The sequence below is a fragment of the Urocitellus parryii genome, chromosome 4, assembly GCF_045843805.1.
Source record: "Urocitellus parryii isolate mUroPar1 chromosome 4, mUroPar1.hap1, whole genome shotgun sequence".
NCBI lineage: Eukaryota > Metazoa > Chordata > Mammalia > Rodentia > Sciuridae > Urocitellus > Urocitellus parryii.
The window spans coordinates 194,516,962-194,536,802 of record NC_135534.1 but is presented as its reverse complement, the minus strand read 5'-3'; the positions used below and the strand labels follow the sequence as shown (position 1 = coordinate 194,536,802).

The window sequence follows — 19,841 nt, the reverse complement described above, 5'->3', positions numbered from 1 at the left end:
CTGGCCTATGTGGGTTTCCCATGAAGATCAAATAAGAAAATGAATGAATGTCCCTAGCTCAACGCCTAAGGGAGTTTTGGCAAATGTTTCCTTGGACATCCCCTCTCTGCATTAGTTTTGCAGTATTGTGGGACAGGGAAGGGGGGAGGAGGAAAAAAATTCATTGTTGAGATAGAAAGAGAACGAGAGAGGCTGGGGGAGAGGGAGAGAATAGCAAACACATGAAGAAAATAATAGAGTATAAGGAAGTTAAATGACAAAGAAAGAACCAGTGTAAGAACCAAAAAAAATTTTAGCAAGGAGGAGGGAATGGTTCTGGAGAATATAACTAGGAGTAATGAGAATCAATTCCATCAACCCTCCATCTATTTCCAAATCTAATCTGAAACGATATGCTTTTCTCCCTTGCCAATATCTCTTAATTCTTCTCTTCCCCTCCCTTATTTAACTGGGTATAACTGTATTATTTATCTCCACTGAATGGCTTAGGAAAACAATTTTGTATAAAAGATACAGTTCCCAAAGGAGGTGGAAATGGGCAGATTGGAGGCTCAGGCAGAGATAAGCGCTGACAGCTGGGGTGGGAGGGGGAGTCTGAGGTCCCCCTGGGATATCCTTCTCCAGCTACTGCTTCAGGGCCTTGGCTGTGACAAAGCCCTCACCACCTCTTCACCTTCTATCCTCCCGGGCCACCTCCTAAGCCAGCACACCATTACCATCATCCTGCAGGCATTTCACCTGCCTGACATCAGGAACTCTATATAATTATGAAATATCCACAATAGACAATACCTCCTGCTCTTTCCAAAGCCCTAATCCATGAAAAGCATTGGGTGACCTCACACATACTCTCAGAATAGTTTGTGCATCCTCTTTGGTGGCCACTACCACACAATGGTCACTTTTGTTGATCACTTTTGTTTTTTGCTCTCCTTGACTGTGATTTTCTCGAAGACAACAAACTTGGGAAACGTGCATTGCATGTTGCATTTCTTAAACAAATGTTTACCGTACACCTACTACATGAGAAGTACTGAGGACACCAGTGACCGACACAGATATAGCCCTTTGCTCAGAATGAATGATTAAATAGGTAGATGAACAAGCAAACTGAAAGAAGCAAGGGGACGTGCTGCTGTAGACCAGATCACAAAGTCTGGGAGGGCAGCAACCAAGCAGATCTCTTCATCTAGTCAATCCTCAGGGCCTAGCATTGTGTCTGGCACATTTTAGACAGTGCATCAGTAATTTGTGAGAAATATATTTCGAAGCCGAGGATGATGACTGCATTTGCTTTCTGGACTAACTGCAGAACCTTGCAGCTTTACAAGCACGTTGCTATGTATGGCCTTACTTTTTCCCAACTCTACATTAGATGTGATGTAAGTAGGACAGATTGTGACCCTCCTCGTTTTACAATAAAGAGAATTATGGAGGCTCTGTGATTTGTCCTCAATCCGTTGGTATAAAGGGAGCACACAAGTCTGCATTTCTGACTCAAAGTGCAGTGTTCTTTTCATTAACCCAAGCTCTCCGAGGAGGTCAGAACAATTGGGATACATTCCCCATCCATCCTCCTCCCATTAACTCTTCTACCCTGTCCGTTTTTATTTTTGACATGTAAACAGCTTCATTAACCTCTGAACCAGGGTTTGGTCTGATTGCACCAAGGAACTCCAAGTGAGACCTGGCACTTTCTGTCCCACTAGAAGATAGTCCATGGGCAAGACTTGAAAGCCCTCTTTCCTTTCTTTTGGGGACTTGATATGCAAACCTCTGCTTCCTCCACAGTGACGGACTCCATGGTTCCTGCTGCCTTCTCCCCACTGTAGCCCTTTGCACATGTGCAACCCTCTTGCCTCATTGCATTCACACCATTGCTGCACCTGAAGGGCCTTCTGTCTCATAGATATTTGTTGAACTCTGCCCCTCTTTTAAGACTCCTCCATGACGGAAAAAGTCATCTCCTCTCCTCTAAGCTTCTTACCTCAATTTAAAGCTATTTATAGCATGCCTTTGCTCAGCCTCTTGGACTGAGCTCCTGAGGACAGAGCCCTTCAATGCCACATCTCAGAAAATGTTTGACTAACTGGACTTTTAAAGGGAGTGTGTTATTTGCATAGGTTACAGAGATAATTTATATTCAATATAGAAAATACAAAGAAAAATGAATCACCACATCATTAAAATCACCTCTGATCCTATCATTTAAAAAGTACCATTCTTGATATTCTGGTATATGCTTTCCAGCTGTCTATACACATACTTAAAAAAAATCCTAAGATTGCCTATTTTCTATATAAACTTCTTCCCTCTCACTCCATGACAATGTAAGCTCTTTGAAAGTTAAAATTATCCTTCTCTTCATTTGCATTCTCCAAGGTGCCTAAACTTGAGCCAGATGCTAGATACATTTCTATGGAGTTGCTATATGGGAATCACGCCACCACTGATGTCCTGAGTTGCCATCACTTCTCTCTTTCCTCTGTGAATACCCATCAGAATTCAGATATGGAGACAGCTCAGTTCAATTTGCAAAACATTTATGGAGCCTCGACTCTGTGTTCAGCCACTGTGCCAGGCTCCACACTGCACAAATGACTCGGACATATTCCTGCACCAGCATCCAATGAGAGAGGTTAGCTGTGTAATGAGATCATTTATTATCTATCAAAATGGTGAAACAGCATACTATGACTGCACATATGAAGTAATACACAACAAATGTATCTGGGTAGTGCTTTTAACTATCCGGAACATGCCAAGAGCTAATTTTTTTTATATTATAATATCGGATTCTAAGAGTAAGTCCAACATCAGGGACTGTTATTATCCTCATTTGGAAGGTGGGGGAAACTGAGGCACAAAGAAGTTAAGATCTTGTCCAGAGACACAATAGATTGAACCAAGTGGAGCTGGGATCCAAATTCAAACAGTTGGTCTCCAGAGCACGTGCTGTTTTTCAGCAAGAGGTATTTCCTCCTTTTGGAAGCACAGAGGAGTGCTTAGCTCATAAGGATCATGGAAGGCTTCCAGAGCAGGGCACAGGGTTGAGTGGGGAGAGCTTTTAGAGACTCAGAAAAAGCATCTTCAAAGACAGTGAATTAGGAAATAGCAGAGTACAGATGGTCTCTGATTTTCAATGGTTTGACTTAGGATTTTTCAACTTTGTGACAGTGGGAAAGTGATATGCATTCTATAGCAACTGTCCTTTGAGTAACCATATGGTCATTCTGCTTTTCACTTTTAGTGATTTTTTGATAAATTACATGAGCTGTTCAACTATTTATTACAAAATAGGCCCGTGTTAGGGATTTTGCAGGACTGCAGACTAATGTAAGTGTTCTGAGCATAGTTCAGGTAGGCTTGGCTGATTTATGGCAGTTGGCAGATTAGGTGTGTTAAATTCACTTTCGACTGAAAATATGTTCGTGTGTGTGTGTGTGTGTGTGTGTGTGTGTGTGTGTGTGACATGGAACCCATGGAACCCATGGCCTTATGCAGGTGAGGCAAGTGCTCTACCTTTGAGCTACATCCCCAGCCCTAATATGTTCATGGGTTTATAAGATGATGGGTTTGTAAGTTGAAACACATCTGCACATGTGGTAAATTACAGAACTATCTAATGAGAGTTAACATTGAAGTTCAAGGAAAAGAGTGAAAAGAGGTAAGAGTGGGGAACAATGCCTCCTGTGCCAGGTCACAAGGGACCTGCTATGCCAGGCTCATGAAATTAGATTTTATTCCAACAGACATTAGAAACCACAGAAGGATTTTTGAGCAAAAAAAGTGACAAGGTCAGGGTTATTAGTTAGAAATTTCATCCTGATGGCCATTTGAGGATGGTAGGAGAAAAAAGGAAGGTATTGGTTAAAGGGACTGCTGAATAGCCTCATTTTGCCCTTCAAGATCTGATTTACGCCCATGTCCACCCTGTTGTACGCTCTGGAAGGCTGACCTGTCTGTTTGCTTCAATTAAGCACCCCTGGGTGTCCCACTAAGGTTGTCTTCTATGAGATGCCTGCAGGAAATTGGCAGTGGGAGAGGAGTGAGGCTGGGGCATTGGACAGAGCCTCCTTGCATTTGCAATGGCTGGGTTATTCCACCTTCCACCGAAGACTACAGGTGCCACCTGACAGCAACGTCGTAGCTCTTTCCTACAGCTGTGGCACTTTTAGGGTTTAATCACTACCACTAACCCCCACAACCTTGTGATGATGCCTTGCTGTGGCCAACCTTGGGTGCTTCATGCCTGTGATTGGTCCTCTTGAACCTTGCTCAAGCCTTTGTCAGTGGTCCCTTCATTAAACACTTCTCAGTGACGTTATTGAATGTCTCTTTGCTTCTCAGATGAGTCCCCCCAACTAGCACAGAATCATTTGCTATAGCCCACGAGATAAATGACAAAGGTTTGCATTAATTAACCATTGTAGAGAGCAGAAAGAGGACATGTTTCTGCGATTATGTCCCATACCTTCTCAGCAGGTCCTGCTGCATGATGATCACCCAGGAGTGCTGGAACAGCTAGTGGCAACCATGGTTGAAGTCACCGTCACTACCTTTCCCAACTCCACCTAGGCAGTGGGTTCTTCTATGCTGTCTTCTGTGATGTCTGTTCCCCCCCTCGAGGCAAAGACCATTTAAGAACTCATTGAAAGTTACTTGTCTCTGAGTTTCTGCAAATAATTGGCTGGAGGGTCAGCTGGTACCGTGGAATCAGAAGGCCTGTTAGTTAACCACTGGGGAGATGTTACCAAGATGGCTGGTGATCAGAAGAGCTGCTTATTTTCATAATGACCTTCAGGAATTAAATAAAAATACAATGAGTGCCATAGATTCGGAAGAATAAGCCAATTAAAAGCACAACATGCCTTCGGGAGTTTTCGTTTCTTTTCCAGGAGGCTGAAAGGCATCCGAGGCAGGATGGCAGTCTACCCAGAATTACTGATGAAGGCTGATCCTCTCTCTTGGCTTTTGCAGGATGGTTGAGGGGATTTGAGCCTGTTGAATATTTCAAGAGCTGCAGCCCATGGGGGGAGAACAGAGAAAGGTGAAAAGGCAATCCCCGTGTTTCTTTATGATTCCAATATAAACCCGAGCTCTGCAGGTGGGGGGAGGGGGAGGGCAGCGCTGGAGTCAGCCTACCGCCGGAAGGCATGGCGCACCAATTCTCCCACTTTAATATCTGCTGTTTCATTTTATATTCATCATGTCAGCATAATCTGCCTTTATGGGAATCGTCTTGGTTCCCGACCAAATGCGTTTAGTCCCCCTTTTGCTTTAAGTTTGATTGTAATATGACTTGAAGACTTCAATGAAATGTTTATATGGAAGGACTAGGGGAAGAAAAAAGGAAAAATGCAATTGGAAAATCAATCAGCAGGGAATTTCAAGAGTTGGCTTTGGTCATGCTACTATTTCTTTGACCTGTTTTTAATGGACACAGGACTGGCTTTCTGATCAAGTGGACTCCACTGGTTCCCTGCTGCACGCTGAATAAAATACATACTCTAATATAGCATTCAAAGCCCTTACTTCAGTGTGTGGACTACAATTCCAGCCCAACTTTCTGCTGCACCCTAAGGTGTGTGTGCAGCTTCATGCTCCTGAGATACCCAGCCAGTCTCTATCTCCTTTTCTCCTCTGAGGAACACCAGTCCTTTGCAATGCCCATGCATTGTGTCTGGGGAGTAGTCTTTCATCTGCAAGCTAAGAGGGTCCCTTCCCACCTTTGAATTCTCATCAGATCTTTCCTTATTTTTTGATTCTTTGATGAGACTCCACTCTTTGTATTCTATTTTTATAACCACCTTATTATGGATAAGTGAAAGTATGTGTATGTGTATATACACATAAGCACATATATTATGGCAATTCAGTCATTATTTATTGAGCACTTATTATGTGTCTAAGCACTTTTCAATGAGCTCTAGAAATGGAAGGAATTAAGACAAGCAAGTTCCCTGAACTTCTGGAGAGACAGTAAACAAATGTTCAAGTGAATACATAAAATAAATCTCTAATCATGATAAGTGCTGTAGACAGTTTTTTATAAAAGGAGTATAACAGAGATCAGATGGGCTTGGAGAGGAGCACTTTGGTCAGGCACAGACTTTCTGAGCAGTTGTCATTGGGACTGAGAGACAAGTGCTGAGAAGCAGCAGCTTGCGAGTTCTGAGAGGAGGGTTCCAGAAAGGTTGGACAAAAGGTCTGTGTGCCCTGACACAATAGGGAAGTGGTCTGTGTGAGGAACAGTTGTAAGATCTGCAGGGGTGCAGCAATGTGATAGAGGCTGCAGGAGGAGATAGGCCAGACTTGAAGAGGGTACATGTGTGTGTGTGTGGACAGCAGGCTGGGTAGAATTTCTATTGCTGAAGGACCATGAGCTCCCTGAAGGCAAGGGTTATGTTTCATCTAACTCCATACTCTGAGCTACTAAATGGCCTGGGGTTGAGTCAGTTCTTGATAAAGTTTATGGAACGATTAACTAAATGCCTGAACCGATGAATGAATGGCCAAGGCCTCCGGTTTCCACTAAATCAGTTTTCTCTTTGATTTCTTGTGCTCCCTCCCACCCCAACAATGGTTTCTTTTCTTTGTAATAGAGCGAGTCCAGAGCCATTCTCTGTGATTCAATATTTACTGTGTTTCACACACTGTTATTATCATTTAACGTTTACTGTCTGCTGACTGTGCACTCATCGCTGGAGCAAACAAAGAGCTCAATCTCGTTTTGGTTCGTGGGCTAATTTAGTCAAGGAAAAGGAGACAATACAAGTACGACTGGTGGAGGAGAGATTGCAGTGACTGGAAACCCACGGGGTCCAGCTGAGCACGAATCCACCTTGCACCAGTCACGAACACCACCACCCTCTGTTTTCTATTCTGAATATGGAATCATGGGAATGGAAAGCTGCTTTTGCAGTGGGATTCAGGCACAGGAGAAAGGAGCTTGGATTCCCACCAGCCTTCCTGGTGGAGATATATATATATATATATATATATAGCTTCCTTCTATAGGAAGCTCTGTCGGCCAGCTGTGGCCTGCCTTGGGGCTTTCTTTAGGTGTCATTCCAGGGACTCTTAGCACATTCAGTGCCTGTCCAGCCAGCGGCTGAACCCTCCTTCCTGAACTACTGAGTTTGACACCACTATTTCTAGTAGCAACTGTCAGCACTGGTTCCCTGGACCTCTGCTTCTGGGCTTTGTGGCACTCTGAGAAAAATGACTGAGGTGCTGAGCAAGGCCATTTACCATGTCTTCACCTTCCTGGGGCCTAGCTGGTGGGCTGCCACAGAAGGTACTGCCCATGCCTTGGGCACTGAGGCTGGCAGGTGGGTGGTGGGGGAGCCTATCACCTCAGCCAGGGAGGGAAAGAAGGTGCTGGGGAAAGACCCAGATGGTGTCCTCCACCTGGGCACCACAGTGAACTCAGGGCCCTTGTGAGGCTCATGGGCCTAAGAGATGATGAATTTTTGTGATTACCTCCAGCCCTGTTTAATCCTTCAGGCACTAAGGGAATGCCAAGGATAGGGGCTTTTGGCTAATAACTTCCCGTGTTCTGGCCATTTTGTCTTTCACTTGGAGTCAGATGGGAGGCCCGTGGAGGATTTCGAGTGGAGAGGTTAGTGGTACGAGATGACTTCTGCTGTGGCAAGATGCCCCTGGCTTCTGGTTGAGAACAGACAGAAGGGGCAAGCAGGGAAGGAAAGAGCCAAGATAGGAAGCCCTTTCAGGAAAGGAAGGGTGTCATCTTGGCCCAGGTGGCTGAAGCAGAGGAGCTAAGAAGGGTGGATGGATTTTGAAGGATTTCCTCTCGGGAGAGACGGCAAGCAGTCAAGAATGCCTCTAGTTTTTTTTTTTTTTTTTTCAGAGTAACGGAAGGGGGAATTAGATCCTGTTCCTATTAATAATAATGATGATGATGATAAATCCATAGCTAACTTAAAAATTCATAGCTAACTTTTTCTTAGCACTTATTCAGTGCCAGACATCCTTCCCCTAAGGGCCTTTTATTACAAACCTCAAGGAGTTAGTCTGTTGGGAATGGACCATACACAGACACTACAATAGACTTTGGTGAGTAGATATCGTCTCCTCATCTCTTCAAGGTGATTCTTTTCATTTCAATGTCACCATACATGATGAGATGATTGGGTAAGGAAAAGTTCTAACTTGTTCTGCCCAGCAGTCTTCGTTGAGTGTGTGTGTGTGTGTGTGTGTGTGTGTGTGTGTCTACTTGTCTACTGATGGAAGCTCTTAAGGCACCTTGTCTCCCAGAGTAACTCTTGCTTGGTACAGGCCTGGCATTTCTCCAAGAGCCCCACCACCCTTCCACTCTATTCACAAGATGCTCAGATAGGCCTGCCCTTCGGGGATACTTCCATGGATGGATGCAGGCCTTTAGTAGAAGGCACTGGAACAAGGTTACATGATCCCAGTGCAATGGCTTTGCTGGTGCTTGTGCCATTCCCTTTCTTCCCTAATAAGAGACTGATGTTGGCATGACAGAATACTAATCAATACTATTCAAATGACAATTAAAAAAATTTTTACGGAGGGGGGGAACAGTATAGAGATAAGAGTTAGGATTTCATGTCAGGAGACCTGATTTAACAATCTGTTAGAAAGTTCTAACTTGTATTTATCAGATCTTGGTGTATGGCTTTTCAAGTATTTTTAAGACACGGAACCTTTTGTGCCAACACTCCCTTGCTTGGGAGTGCAGTGTATACACTAAGAAAATGGAGCCACTTTCATCAATGCAGAAGAAACAGGCTCAGAACAACTCACTGGCCAAGCTCCTTTCCATGCAGGACGACCCTGAGAGTTGGCTGCTCTCTTGGGTCTCTCCAGCTCTAAGCTTCTTCCATGAAACCTCCAGCTCAGCTTGTCAAGAATTTACATGTCAACTCCATTCCTCTCACAGATCTCCTGCATTTCCTCCCAGCTGTATAGCCTCAGAAGAATGGGGCACTTTCACACTTTTGTATAGTTTCATTGTACTTTAAAGTAAAAAGAATTACCTTTTCATTCATGGTGTCAAAAAAAAATATTGCAACATACGGGTCCAAATTCCTCCCTCTTACTTGGAACAAATCTTGGCCACTGTTTTGCCATCTATAAACAGAAGTGATGATCCCTGGCTCACAGATTCAATGTAAGGAAAGGCATTTTGGCATAAGTCAGTGGGTCCTGAGCTCCTGACTATGTTTGGCTCGTCCCCCATTGAACCCTACCCCAACAGCACCAAAGTCAGACATGCAGCTCACCCTGTGCCTTGGGTCTTGTCTTGTAGAGATGTCTGGTACGGCCGCGGACATCTCGCTGGTGCACTGGAGGCAGCAGTGGCTGGAGAATGGCACCTTGTACTTCCACGTCTCCATGAGCAGCTCTGGGCAGCTGGCCCGGGCCACTGCCCCCACGCTCCAGGAACCCTCGGAGATTGTCGAGGAGCAGATGCACATCCTCCATATTTCCGTCATGGTGAGTGAGCGGGGATGTGATGAGGGGTGGGGAAGGGACAGAAAAGAGAAAATCGCAGGGAGGCAGGAAAGTGTCAGCAAATAGAGGGAAAGAACCGGCCAAGAGCAAGAGGTTAGGCTGATAAACAGCAGGGCAGATGGATTCTGTGGCATCACCTGGAATGATGCGTCCCCATCCATCATCTGTCAGCTGTGACAAACTAATTGTGCTTCAGAGAAGAAAATAAAGGGTCTCCAACTCCTTGGCCTTTTGGCTGACATCTCTGGGAATAGCTGTTTAACATCTGTCACGTGCTTGGCCTGCTTTGCTGAGGGCTGAGGTTCAATGCTCCAAAATGCAGTTGGCCTTTCCAAGAATGACTGAACAAACAAAATTGGAATAAAATCAGAACAGGCTATGGTTCCCAAGTGCCCTGAGGTGTCAGGGGCTTTAAACTTCACAGCTACACAGTGGCTCCTGAAGATGGGTTGTCTGTAGCCAATGCAGCCCTCTTCAGAGACCCCTCCATTAGCCTCATGATACGGTTGTGCATATGGCAGCAGAGGGGAAGGAGACTTACCCAAGGTGACATAGCGAGGGAGAGAGGGAGTCAGTTGCTCTTGAGCATTCAAACCCACTTGACTCTGGCAACACAATCTGATATCCCCACTCACCCTGGTTTCACTCAAGAATTTCTTAAGTGTTTACCACATGTCAAGTACTATAAGGGGGCACATTTATGGAGCCCATTTAAGGGCACAACGATCTCATTATACTTCTGCCAAAAACGCATGATATCTCGCCTGTCACCTCCACAGTATAGATGAAGTTACGGGTGCAGAAAGCTCTGCTTCCGTTGGCTCATTCAAAAGGCTATTGGGGTGGAATCACTAAGTGGTAGTCTGAAAGATATGTATTACTGGTTTCTTTAAAAGAAAGCTGTAATTAATGGCTTGTGTGGTACATAGAAAATAAGCAAATAATTACAATTTGCAGAAAGCACAAGGTCTTATGAGCTCAGAATAAGATCTAACGATGGCAATACCTGCCGTCCCCCCTCATGTTATAATCCTCAAAGCCACTCTTGCATTATTTTCTCCATTTCTCCTTTAGCATGGCTCCACCAGGGACATGAGGGTAGAACAATAGTATCCCCAACCTGTGTCTGAGAATTTGCAGCTCATAGGGATGAAGTGATTGGCATAAGTACCGTCTCCCACCCCTTCAAGTCTTCCCTGCACTCAAGAGTCAGTATTTATTGAGACTGTACCGTGGTTCCGACTTTTAGTTTTGGTCTCTTTTACTTGTTTCTTTTTAACCAACACAGTTGCATTAAGCATTCTGATTAGGACTGAAGTAGAACTTGGAAATTTTCTCTTTTTGGAAAAACATACACATACCCCAGCCAGATAGCAACGTTAATTTTGGACCTAACGCATGCTTATCACGTGGAAGAACAAATCAAGGCCTTTGTGTTATTCATGGAATGAGTGTGATAGACTTTTCCACATATATATTTAGCAAATGATGCAGCCACATGCCAAGACAAGTGGGTGCCTGTATGCTAACTTTGGGGTGCAAATTTGTAAACACCATCTCAGGGTATTTGCTGAGTTCCTTGGGGAGCACGGGACACTAACTGATGTTGAGGAAGGTTGAGGATTGTGGCTGCTCTTCTTCTTTTGACAGTGAGATGCAGTTTTGATTGATATTTATCAGACATTTTTTGTTTTTTGGCACGGCATTTGCTTACATACATTCTTCTCATAACCCAGTAGCTTATATCATATTATCTCAATTATAAATGAGTTATGAATGTCCATTTTCTGCCTTTAGGGCTTTAGTTTCACTAAGTCAGATTGTCTTCCCAGAATAGTGTTCAGTGAGTTCAGCTGGAAAAGGATAACACACTATGACCTAGATGCCATCGAAATTCCCTGTAATCCAGGATTTGACTGGCAGAATAGGGAATATGGAAGTAGGTATATACCAGACCATTCCCAGTCCCAGGCTATTATCCCTTAGTCCTTTCCATCATTTAGGGATCCATGCTCTGGCTCTCTTCTGCCCCCACTAGGGATAGTCATGTGCAGGGCACACTGAATCCAAAGGTCTGTTGAAGCAGGTATGTGGATGAAGACCAGCTGCTCAGAGGTGGGACCAGCCTCTGAGAATGCTGCCCACCATGTAGAGGTAGAGAAATGGAAGGTTATAATTGCAGACTCTGGAGATTGTGAGCCTTAGCAGGAAGTGCTAATCTGACACTCTCCTCTCTGGATCATCTTGAGCTAAGTATTGTCCATTGTTTCTGTCATCTGTAAGTTGAGGGTTGTATTAACTCCTAGGGTGTATACCAAGTCCTTGAATCAGAGAAGGTTAGCATGTGAGAACATTTGCTTCTATTATTAGGGGCATTTCAGGTGAAAAGTTTGGTATTTTCTGATTTATTATACTCTTCCATTTTACATACGGCCAAACTAAGGTCCAGTACAGTTAAGGACTTTTCTACAATTCCTCAGTCAGTTAGCAGGGATTAAGGAATCACCAGGTCTCTTTGTGACTTGGACTCTGACCTTGTAGGTCTGGCCACAAACAATTCAGAGAGAATAGAGTGTTTGTTTTTTCTTCCCTCAGTAACCATTGAAAATGGCATTCAAGATGGCAGACTATGTCTTCTCCTTTCACAGAAAAGAAATATGTCTTCCGGTTTCATAGGAGAGATATCTGAGACTCAGCAGATCGTTGACTCTCTATGAGTATGTGGCTAGCAAAAATGCGGTTCTGGGGCCAAGCTTTTATGATGCCAAACTCATGTTAGGTAGTTAGTGGATGAGCCATTATTTTTCATTTTTGGTTAATATTGGAATTAGTACATGAGAAGACCCAAATATCTCGTCATATCTTAAAGGAGTCTGGCTGCTCAGGTATATGAGCTCTGTCTCCTTTTCTCAGCAAAAACATTCTCTCTGCCCATGCAGGGAAATCAGATCCCACTCTGCCACTAGAACATGCTATAATCCATGCGTGCCTAAGTGGAACCTGCATGCTCCTTAGGCTTATTAAGTCCTGAATTGAGTATCTCCCTGTCCTGGAGGGTTGTATCACCTGACTATTAACATCCCAAAGGGTGATGCAAGAAGGTGCTCAGTGAATCTAGGCCAACAGAAGAGGTAGACTGTCATCCCCCAGATTCCCCAGCCCAGCTACTCGGAACAGTTGCATTTCCTCCTCAGCTGTTCAGGAAGCAGGATGCAGAGAAGAAAGCAAAGGTTTGGAATTTAGCTGAGCTGGCTCGGAACCCAGCTTCTCTTATTATCTGCTTCCTGTTGGTTGTATTTTGAGTGAGTTCCTTAACATCTCTGAGTTCCCAGATCTACAAAACAAGATTAATCATACCAATCTCACAACCTTATTGGAATGAGTAGAATATATAGTAACTAGTAAACTACAGAATAAATAGTAACTAGTATCCATCAGGGCACGTGGTTGTTACTGAAGTCCTAGCATGAGGCCTGATTCCAAGGGTTCCAACCAACCAGGTCCAGCCACTCCAAATCCAAACAGAAAAAGCAAAACAAACAAACCAACAACAACAATAACAACAAAACAGGAAAGAAAATATATTCCGTGTAGATATACTGGGTATTAGGTAAGTTGGTTTTTTTCTGAAACCCTGGAATCTGTCTTCCATGATGAAGCTTTTTAAATTCCCTTTCCTGCTTGTTATTATTACCTTTTGTTCAGGTTTTGGGGCCAGTGTCCAGCCCTTGTTTGTTGGAACGCCGAAATCAGTTCTCGGGTGTAGGAATGCAGGAACCGTGAGTGTACCACAAATATGGCTATTAATATTACTTCTAAAAGACTCCAATCTAGGAGTAAGAAGAATTAGGGTGCAGTCTTACTTTTGCTGCTGTATTGCTGTCTGATGTAGAGAAACAGTCCTAATACTTGACATTTATTTTGCCTATTTACTACGTGCTAGGCGGTGTTCCAAATTTTGTTTTACATGCATTATCACATTTAATCCTCACAACAGACCTTAAGGTGGATACTCTTCCTTAGATGAAAAACCTGAAATGTTAATAAAATGAATAGCTGTGTGACCTTGATCACACAAAGGTTAAATGGTCAAACCATTCTTTCATTCAGCAAAGGCTAACCTCTGTCCTTAAGCTGCGTGGTAGACCCCTATTTCTCTTCTCTGTTGCTAACTTACATTAAAAACTTTCACATGTGAATTGCAAAGACTCCCCTTGGTATGAAATCCATGGTTATATTAAGAGGATTTATAGCTTAGAAGCCAACTCCAAGATTGGACTATGTCTCTGTTGTTAGCTTTATGTATTTGGCTGAATCACCTCCATCATTTACAAAACTAGAATAATATTCCCCACTTCTTAGAGATTTTTTTCCTAAGTATTGCATGAGGTCACACTCACAAGTGCCCTGGACAATAAAAATAATGACTATTATTATTGAAACCTTTCTACAGGCCAGACACAGTTACGTGAGTGCATTATTCTGTTTAATTTTTCTCATACTTCTATAAGACAGACATTGTTATCGTCCCTCATTTACAGATGGGGAACATAGGAGTTAGTGAGGATTTGCTGTTTGCTTGTTGACATCACCAGTAAGGATAAAGCTGGGTTTCTCTCTCTTGTCTGTCCAAATTGAGAGTCTGTGTTCTTGGGCATGAACCTGCATGGTATAGTGCCTGACATCCAGTGAGTATTCAAAAAGCAGTTATTAAAATGTTGGCAATAGGGCTGGGATTGTGGCTCAGTAGTAGAGCGCTCACCTAGCATGTGCGGGACCTGGGTTCGATCCTTAGCACCACATAAAATAAAAGCATTGTGTTGTGTCCATCCACACCTAAAAAATAAATATTAAAAAAAAGTTGGCTATAATGTGGAGGATAAAATGTTAGCTGTAGTGAGGGTCTATCATTCTCACTATTTATGGAGTATTTAATGGGATACTCAAAATACTTGTTAGATTTTGGAAACTTGTCAGGTAGGTAGAGAGGGGTTGCTCATGCCAGCAGTTTCTAGTAGGAGTAAAGAAACTCAAAAGCAGTCGTGGAGAGTCAGAGGAACCCCTTGACTTGAATCCTGTGGATACCCTCTGCCTTGTTCATCTGCACAAACCATCAGGGCCACTGCAAACTTGGTTTGAGATCTACATATACATTCTTTTTGATATTGTTGTTCTTTTTAGATATACATAACAGTAAAGTGTATTTTGACATATTATACATACATGGAGTATAACTTATTCTAATTAGGATCCCATTCTTGTAATTGTACATGAATGGAGTTTCACTGGTTGTGTATTCATATGTGAGCATAGGAAAATTATGTCTGATTTATTCTACTGTCTTTCCTAGTCCCAGCCCTGCTCCCTTCCCTTCATTCACCTTTGTCTGATCCAATGAACTTCTGTTCTTTCCTCCCCTCCACCAAATTTAGAATGGAATCACTATTTGGACCCAGTTATCCCACTCCTCAGTATATATGAAAGGACTTAAAATCAGCATTGTACATGGACACAGCCACATCAATGTTTATAGCAGCTCAATTCACAATAACTAAACTATGGAATCAACTTAGGTGCCTTTCAACAGATGAATGGATTAAGAAATTATGGTAGATATATATAATGGGATATTACTCATCCATAAAAAAGAATGAAATTATGGCATTTTCTGGTAAATGGATGGAACTGGAGACTGTCATTCTCAGTGAAATAAGCCAAATCCCAAAAAACAAAGTCCAAATGTTCCCCCTGGAGATATGTGGATGCAGATGCATATGCCCTCTTGAACAGTCAGGAGAGTGCCACTTGAGTTTCTTGCTTAGAAAGTGGGAGGAGTTTACCTGCTTCAGGCAGCGTTGAAATTAAATGCAAAGAATCCTAGCAAATATGATGAGAATTTCTTGCTTCTTCTTTATAAATTAAGTGTTGTCTTCATTTTTGTTTTTTTTTTTTGTTGTTGTTATCATTGCTATATTGGCACACAGAGATACATTTTACTTTTGCATTCATCAAAGTTTATTTCAACAAAAATAGTTATCTGGGTTGGGGTTGTGACTCAGTGGGAGAGTGCTTGCCTAGCGTGTGTGAGGCACTGGGTTCTATTCTCAGCACCACATACAAATAAATAAAAATAAAGATCCATTGACAACTAAAAAAAATGGTTTTTACTTTTGGTTCAGAGGTGCGTCATATGGCTTTATGTTCCCCTTTGCTCCCCCCTTTTAAACAATGGTATCATTTTGATATGGTATGTCTTGTCATAAAGAAGCCCACAGAAATTATTATAGAAACTGCTTAAGATCAATATCTTTCATCATGACTTTTTTTTTTTATCTTTGGACTTTTTTGTGTGGCAAAATGTTTTTAGAAGGGGATGAAAGGAAATGTTTGGTTTGATGTAGAAGAAAAGATTTCCGAGGGCACTTTTCTTTCAAAAGGTGTGTCCCGTAGGAAATGCTGCAGATTTGTACTGTCAGGCACCAGTGAAAGAAAACTGTAAAGGGACCAAAATCCCATCCACAGCAGGACAAACCTTTCAGTGCATGAACTTTCCAGCCGTGGAGTGGCCCAAGTCAGGGAGTAGTGAGCTCCTTGTCCCCAGGGTACATAAGGAAAGGCTGGAAGTTTCTATTCATTGGGATTTGGAGAGGAATAATAGTTAAATTAGGTATCTATTGTAGTTCCTTCAAATTTAGATGATCTATAATTCTGTGATATAATAATATATAGAAAAATACTTTGAGGATTATAAACTGCCACATAAATCTTTGAAATTATTTTTACCAGTTTCAATCAGTAGCTTTGTTTGAAGGATCTGTAAGATGTTGGGATAATACTTAATAACGATTTCTGTGAAAGATGGGTTTAGATCATTTGCCCATGAGTGCATGTGTTCACTCTCAGCACGTCACTCATTCCTTCATTCATTGGTTCAGCCAGTCAGTCATGTAATGGTCTATCGGCCCACTAAATCTTCTAGTGAACATTCTATCTGCAAGGAAAAAAAAGTTGGGGAAAATAAGCTTCTTAAAAAAAAAAAATCAGCCACAGCTCAGAACAAGTGAACTATGGAATCCGACTGCCAAAAGTGCTCATATATTTTAAGTTGCATTAATAAAAGACTCGTTTTCTGAACAAATGGTTCTGGAGGTTCTGGAGGAGACCTGACATATTGTGGAGGGTCACATGTTTGAAGAAATAACAGATTAGAAAAATGTATGAGAAATGAATCAAAATATTGGAGAATCTTAAAATAATAGCTAAGCAGGACAGTTTCAGGGCTTGGTTAGTGATCTAATACTCAACACCCGTCCAGTCCTGCAGCAGTCTCAGTACAATGGATGTCATTATTCCTCCTCTTCCACCCTTGACAAGACAGACACAGAATGTGACTGACCGGTCACACTGTGCCCTCAGTGTGTCCCACGGTTCACGGTCGGGCTCCATGGCTGACTTGCTTGCGGAGGGACTGGAGCATGTGTTCTCTGTTTCCATCTCTGCATCTCTAATGGGTCCATGCCACAAGGGCAGCGGGTGGGAGTGATAAGTATTGGGCTGCCACCTTGTCCTGGCTTTGTACAGATCACAACTCTGCCATTTGTAAGTTCATGTGCCTCCCAGGGCCTCTGTAACAAAGTGCCGCAAGTGGAGCACTAGAGCAACAGAAACGTATTACCTCACAGTTCCAGAAGCTTTCTAGTTCAAGTTCCACGTCTGAGCAGAATCCTGCGCCCTCTGCAGGCAGGAGGGGAGGCTCTGCTCTGGACCTGTCTCCTGGCTTCTGGTCATTCCTTGGCTTGTGGCAGGTTAAATCCACTCTTCCCTTGACACTCTGCTTGTGCTGGTGTCTGTGTGGGTATCTGTCTTGGTGCCTGAATTCTCCCCTTTCTCTAAGGACACTGGTCACATTGGATTGGGGCCTACCCTAATGACTTCATCATAACTTGATTATCTCTGCTAAACTCTAATCTCCAAATAAACCCATGTTCTGAGATACTGGGGTGGAATGCTTAATTTTAATTGTCAACTTGATCGGAGTAAGAGATGCCTGAGGCTAAGAGGCTTCTGGTGTGTAAATGAGGGTGTGTCTAGGATTGATTGGCAGGTTTGCTAACTGAAATGAAGACCCTCCCTAAGTGTGGGCTGCTCCATTCAATAGATTGGAGGCTTGGATGGGATAAAAATTGGAAGAACAGGAAAGCAGCAGAGGCAAGCTGAATTCTTTTTGAATGCATTCTTGATTGTTGCTGTGATCACCTGAGGGCATCGGACTCTGGCTTCTTTACTCTTCTAAAGTGGAATCTGCCAATGATTCTCCAGGGAGTTTCCAGAGGCCTTTGGTCTCAGACTGGAGTAGATTCTTTGATTCCTCTAGTTCTTAGGCTTCAGCATCTTGAACTGCACAGCTACTGGTTCCTCCAGGTCTCCAGACTGCAGACAGCCATTGTGCACTGTTCAACTTCTGGTGGTGTAAACCAATCTAATAAGTCCCCTGTTTATAATCATACTTCCTATTGATTCTGTTCCTCTAGAGAACTCTAATACATGGGGATTAGAATTCAAACTTTTGTTTGTTCGTTTGTTTGTTTTGAAGAACCCAATTCAATTGATAACAATTAGTGCAAGTACTGTGTTGTGTATAAATGATACTATTTAAGGATGCTCAGAACAACCAGGAAAAGAGAAGTCAAGCTTTCAGTAGTGGGGAAATGGATCTTAAAATAAATTATTTTAAATAGAAATTTAAAATTCTGGTGGTGGAAAGACCAGGTGATGCCCATAAAACAAGTATCTATGCTTGGACTTGGAGTTCCAGCTCTGCTACTGATGTGCTCTGTGACCTTATATAAATCATATGCCTTTCTCAACCTCACTGTCCCCATCTGCCAGTTAAGATCAAGCTTTTATCCATTGAGGAGACATGCTGAAGCTTGGTAACTTAATTACCATGAATATCTTTTCACATAGACTGCCCCGTATCTGTGAATCCCATTCCCTTCTGCTTTTCAGAAAGAGAAATGCTTTAAAATCACGAATATACTTTTTAATTTATTCCTTTAAATCAATTAATTTATTTGTTATAATTAGTTATTCATGACAGCAGAGTACATTTCAATTCATAGTACACAAATGGAGCACAATTTTTCATTTCTTTGGTTGTACACAAAGTACAGTCACACCATTCCTGTCTTCATACAGGTACCTAGGGTAATGATGTCCATCTCATTCCACCTGTCTTTTCTGCCTCATTTCCCCCCCTTCCTCTCCCTCCTCTTTGCCCAATCCAAAGTTTTTCCATTCCTCCCATGCTCCCCCACCACCATTATAGATCAACATCCACATATAACAGAAAACATCTGGCCTTTAGATTTTGGGGATTGGCTTACTTCACTTAGCATGATATTCTGCAACTCCATCCATTTACCTACAAATGCCATGATTTTATTCTCTTTTAAAGCTGAGTAAAATTCTGATATATATATATCACATATATATACCACAGTTTCTTTATCCATTTCTCTACTGAAGGGCATCTAGGTTGGTTCTACAGTTTAGCTACTATGAGTTGAGCTGCATAAACATTGATGTGACTATGTCACTGTAGTATGCTGTTTTTAAGTCCTTTGAGTATAGACTGAGGAGTTGGTTAGCTGGGTCAAATGATATCTGCATTCCAAGTTTTCTAAGGAATTTCCATACTGCTATGAATATACTTTTTATTTATCTTTAAACATTGATATCACCTGAACACTGTAGCTTGGGCCTGACTTTCTTCACCAACAGAGATTCAGTCAAAGCCAGCTGGGGCTTTAGCCAGGCTTGTGGGCAAAGTAGGAGGATAAGCCATGGCTTCTATCTGCAGGAAATGCAGGCTGACTTGATCAGCATTTAGGAACATGCCGTAGGGAGATGGAGTAAGCACAGGATTCGGTATCAGAAGGCCTGAGTTCAAGCTTAGATTCCACCACATACTGGTGACAAGCTTCATGTTTGATCATTTACAAAATGGAAATAAAATTGAAATCATGACCTCACACTGAGATAATGCACATGAAAGTTTTTGGCAAAATTTCCCCCAAAGCAATAGAACCCTAGAATATGGTTGAGATATCAGAGGTGAAAGCATGTTAAGCCTCACAGTGTCCAACTCTTCTAGATCAGCCAGCTTTTACCTTTTTTTATCCTACAAACAATGGACCCCGAATCTCAGTGACTGGCCAAACAGTGATTGGTTTCTCACACGTCCTACACATCGGCAGCCTCAGTGGCTGTGGCTCACTCGGCATGTCTTCTGGTTTGAAATTTTGGCTGAAGGGGAGTCTTATTTGAGTCGTTTG

The 19,841-nt window shown here is 42.6% G+C and overlaps 1 protein-coding gene across 3 annotated transcripts in view; it reads left to right on the top strand.

The window, feature by feature from the left end:
* Positions 1-19,841, top strand: part of Astn2 (astrotactin 2) — an 833,116-nt gene that overhangs the window by 108,085 nt on the left and 705,190 nt on the right. For all 3 annotated transcript variants that reach the window (XM_026393326.2, XM_026393325.2, XM_026393324.2), the window contains exon 2: positions 9,299-9,486. In XM_026393326.2, coding sequence (XP_026249111.2) covers positions 9,299-9,486 — 188 coding nt within the window. The remainder of the gene's footprint in view (positions 1-9,298; positions 9,487-19,841) is intronic.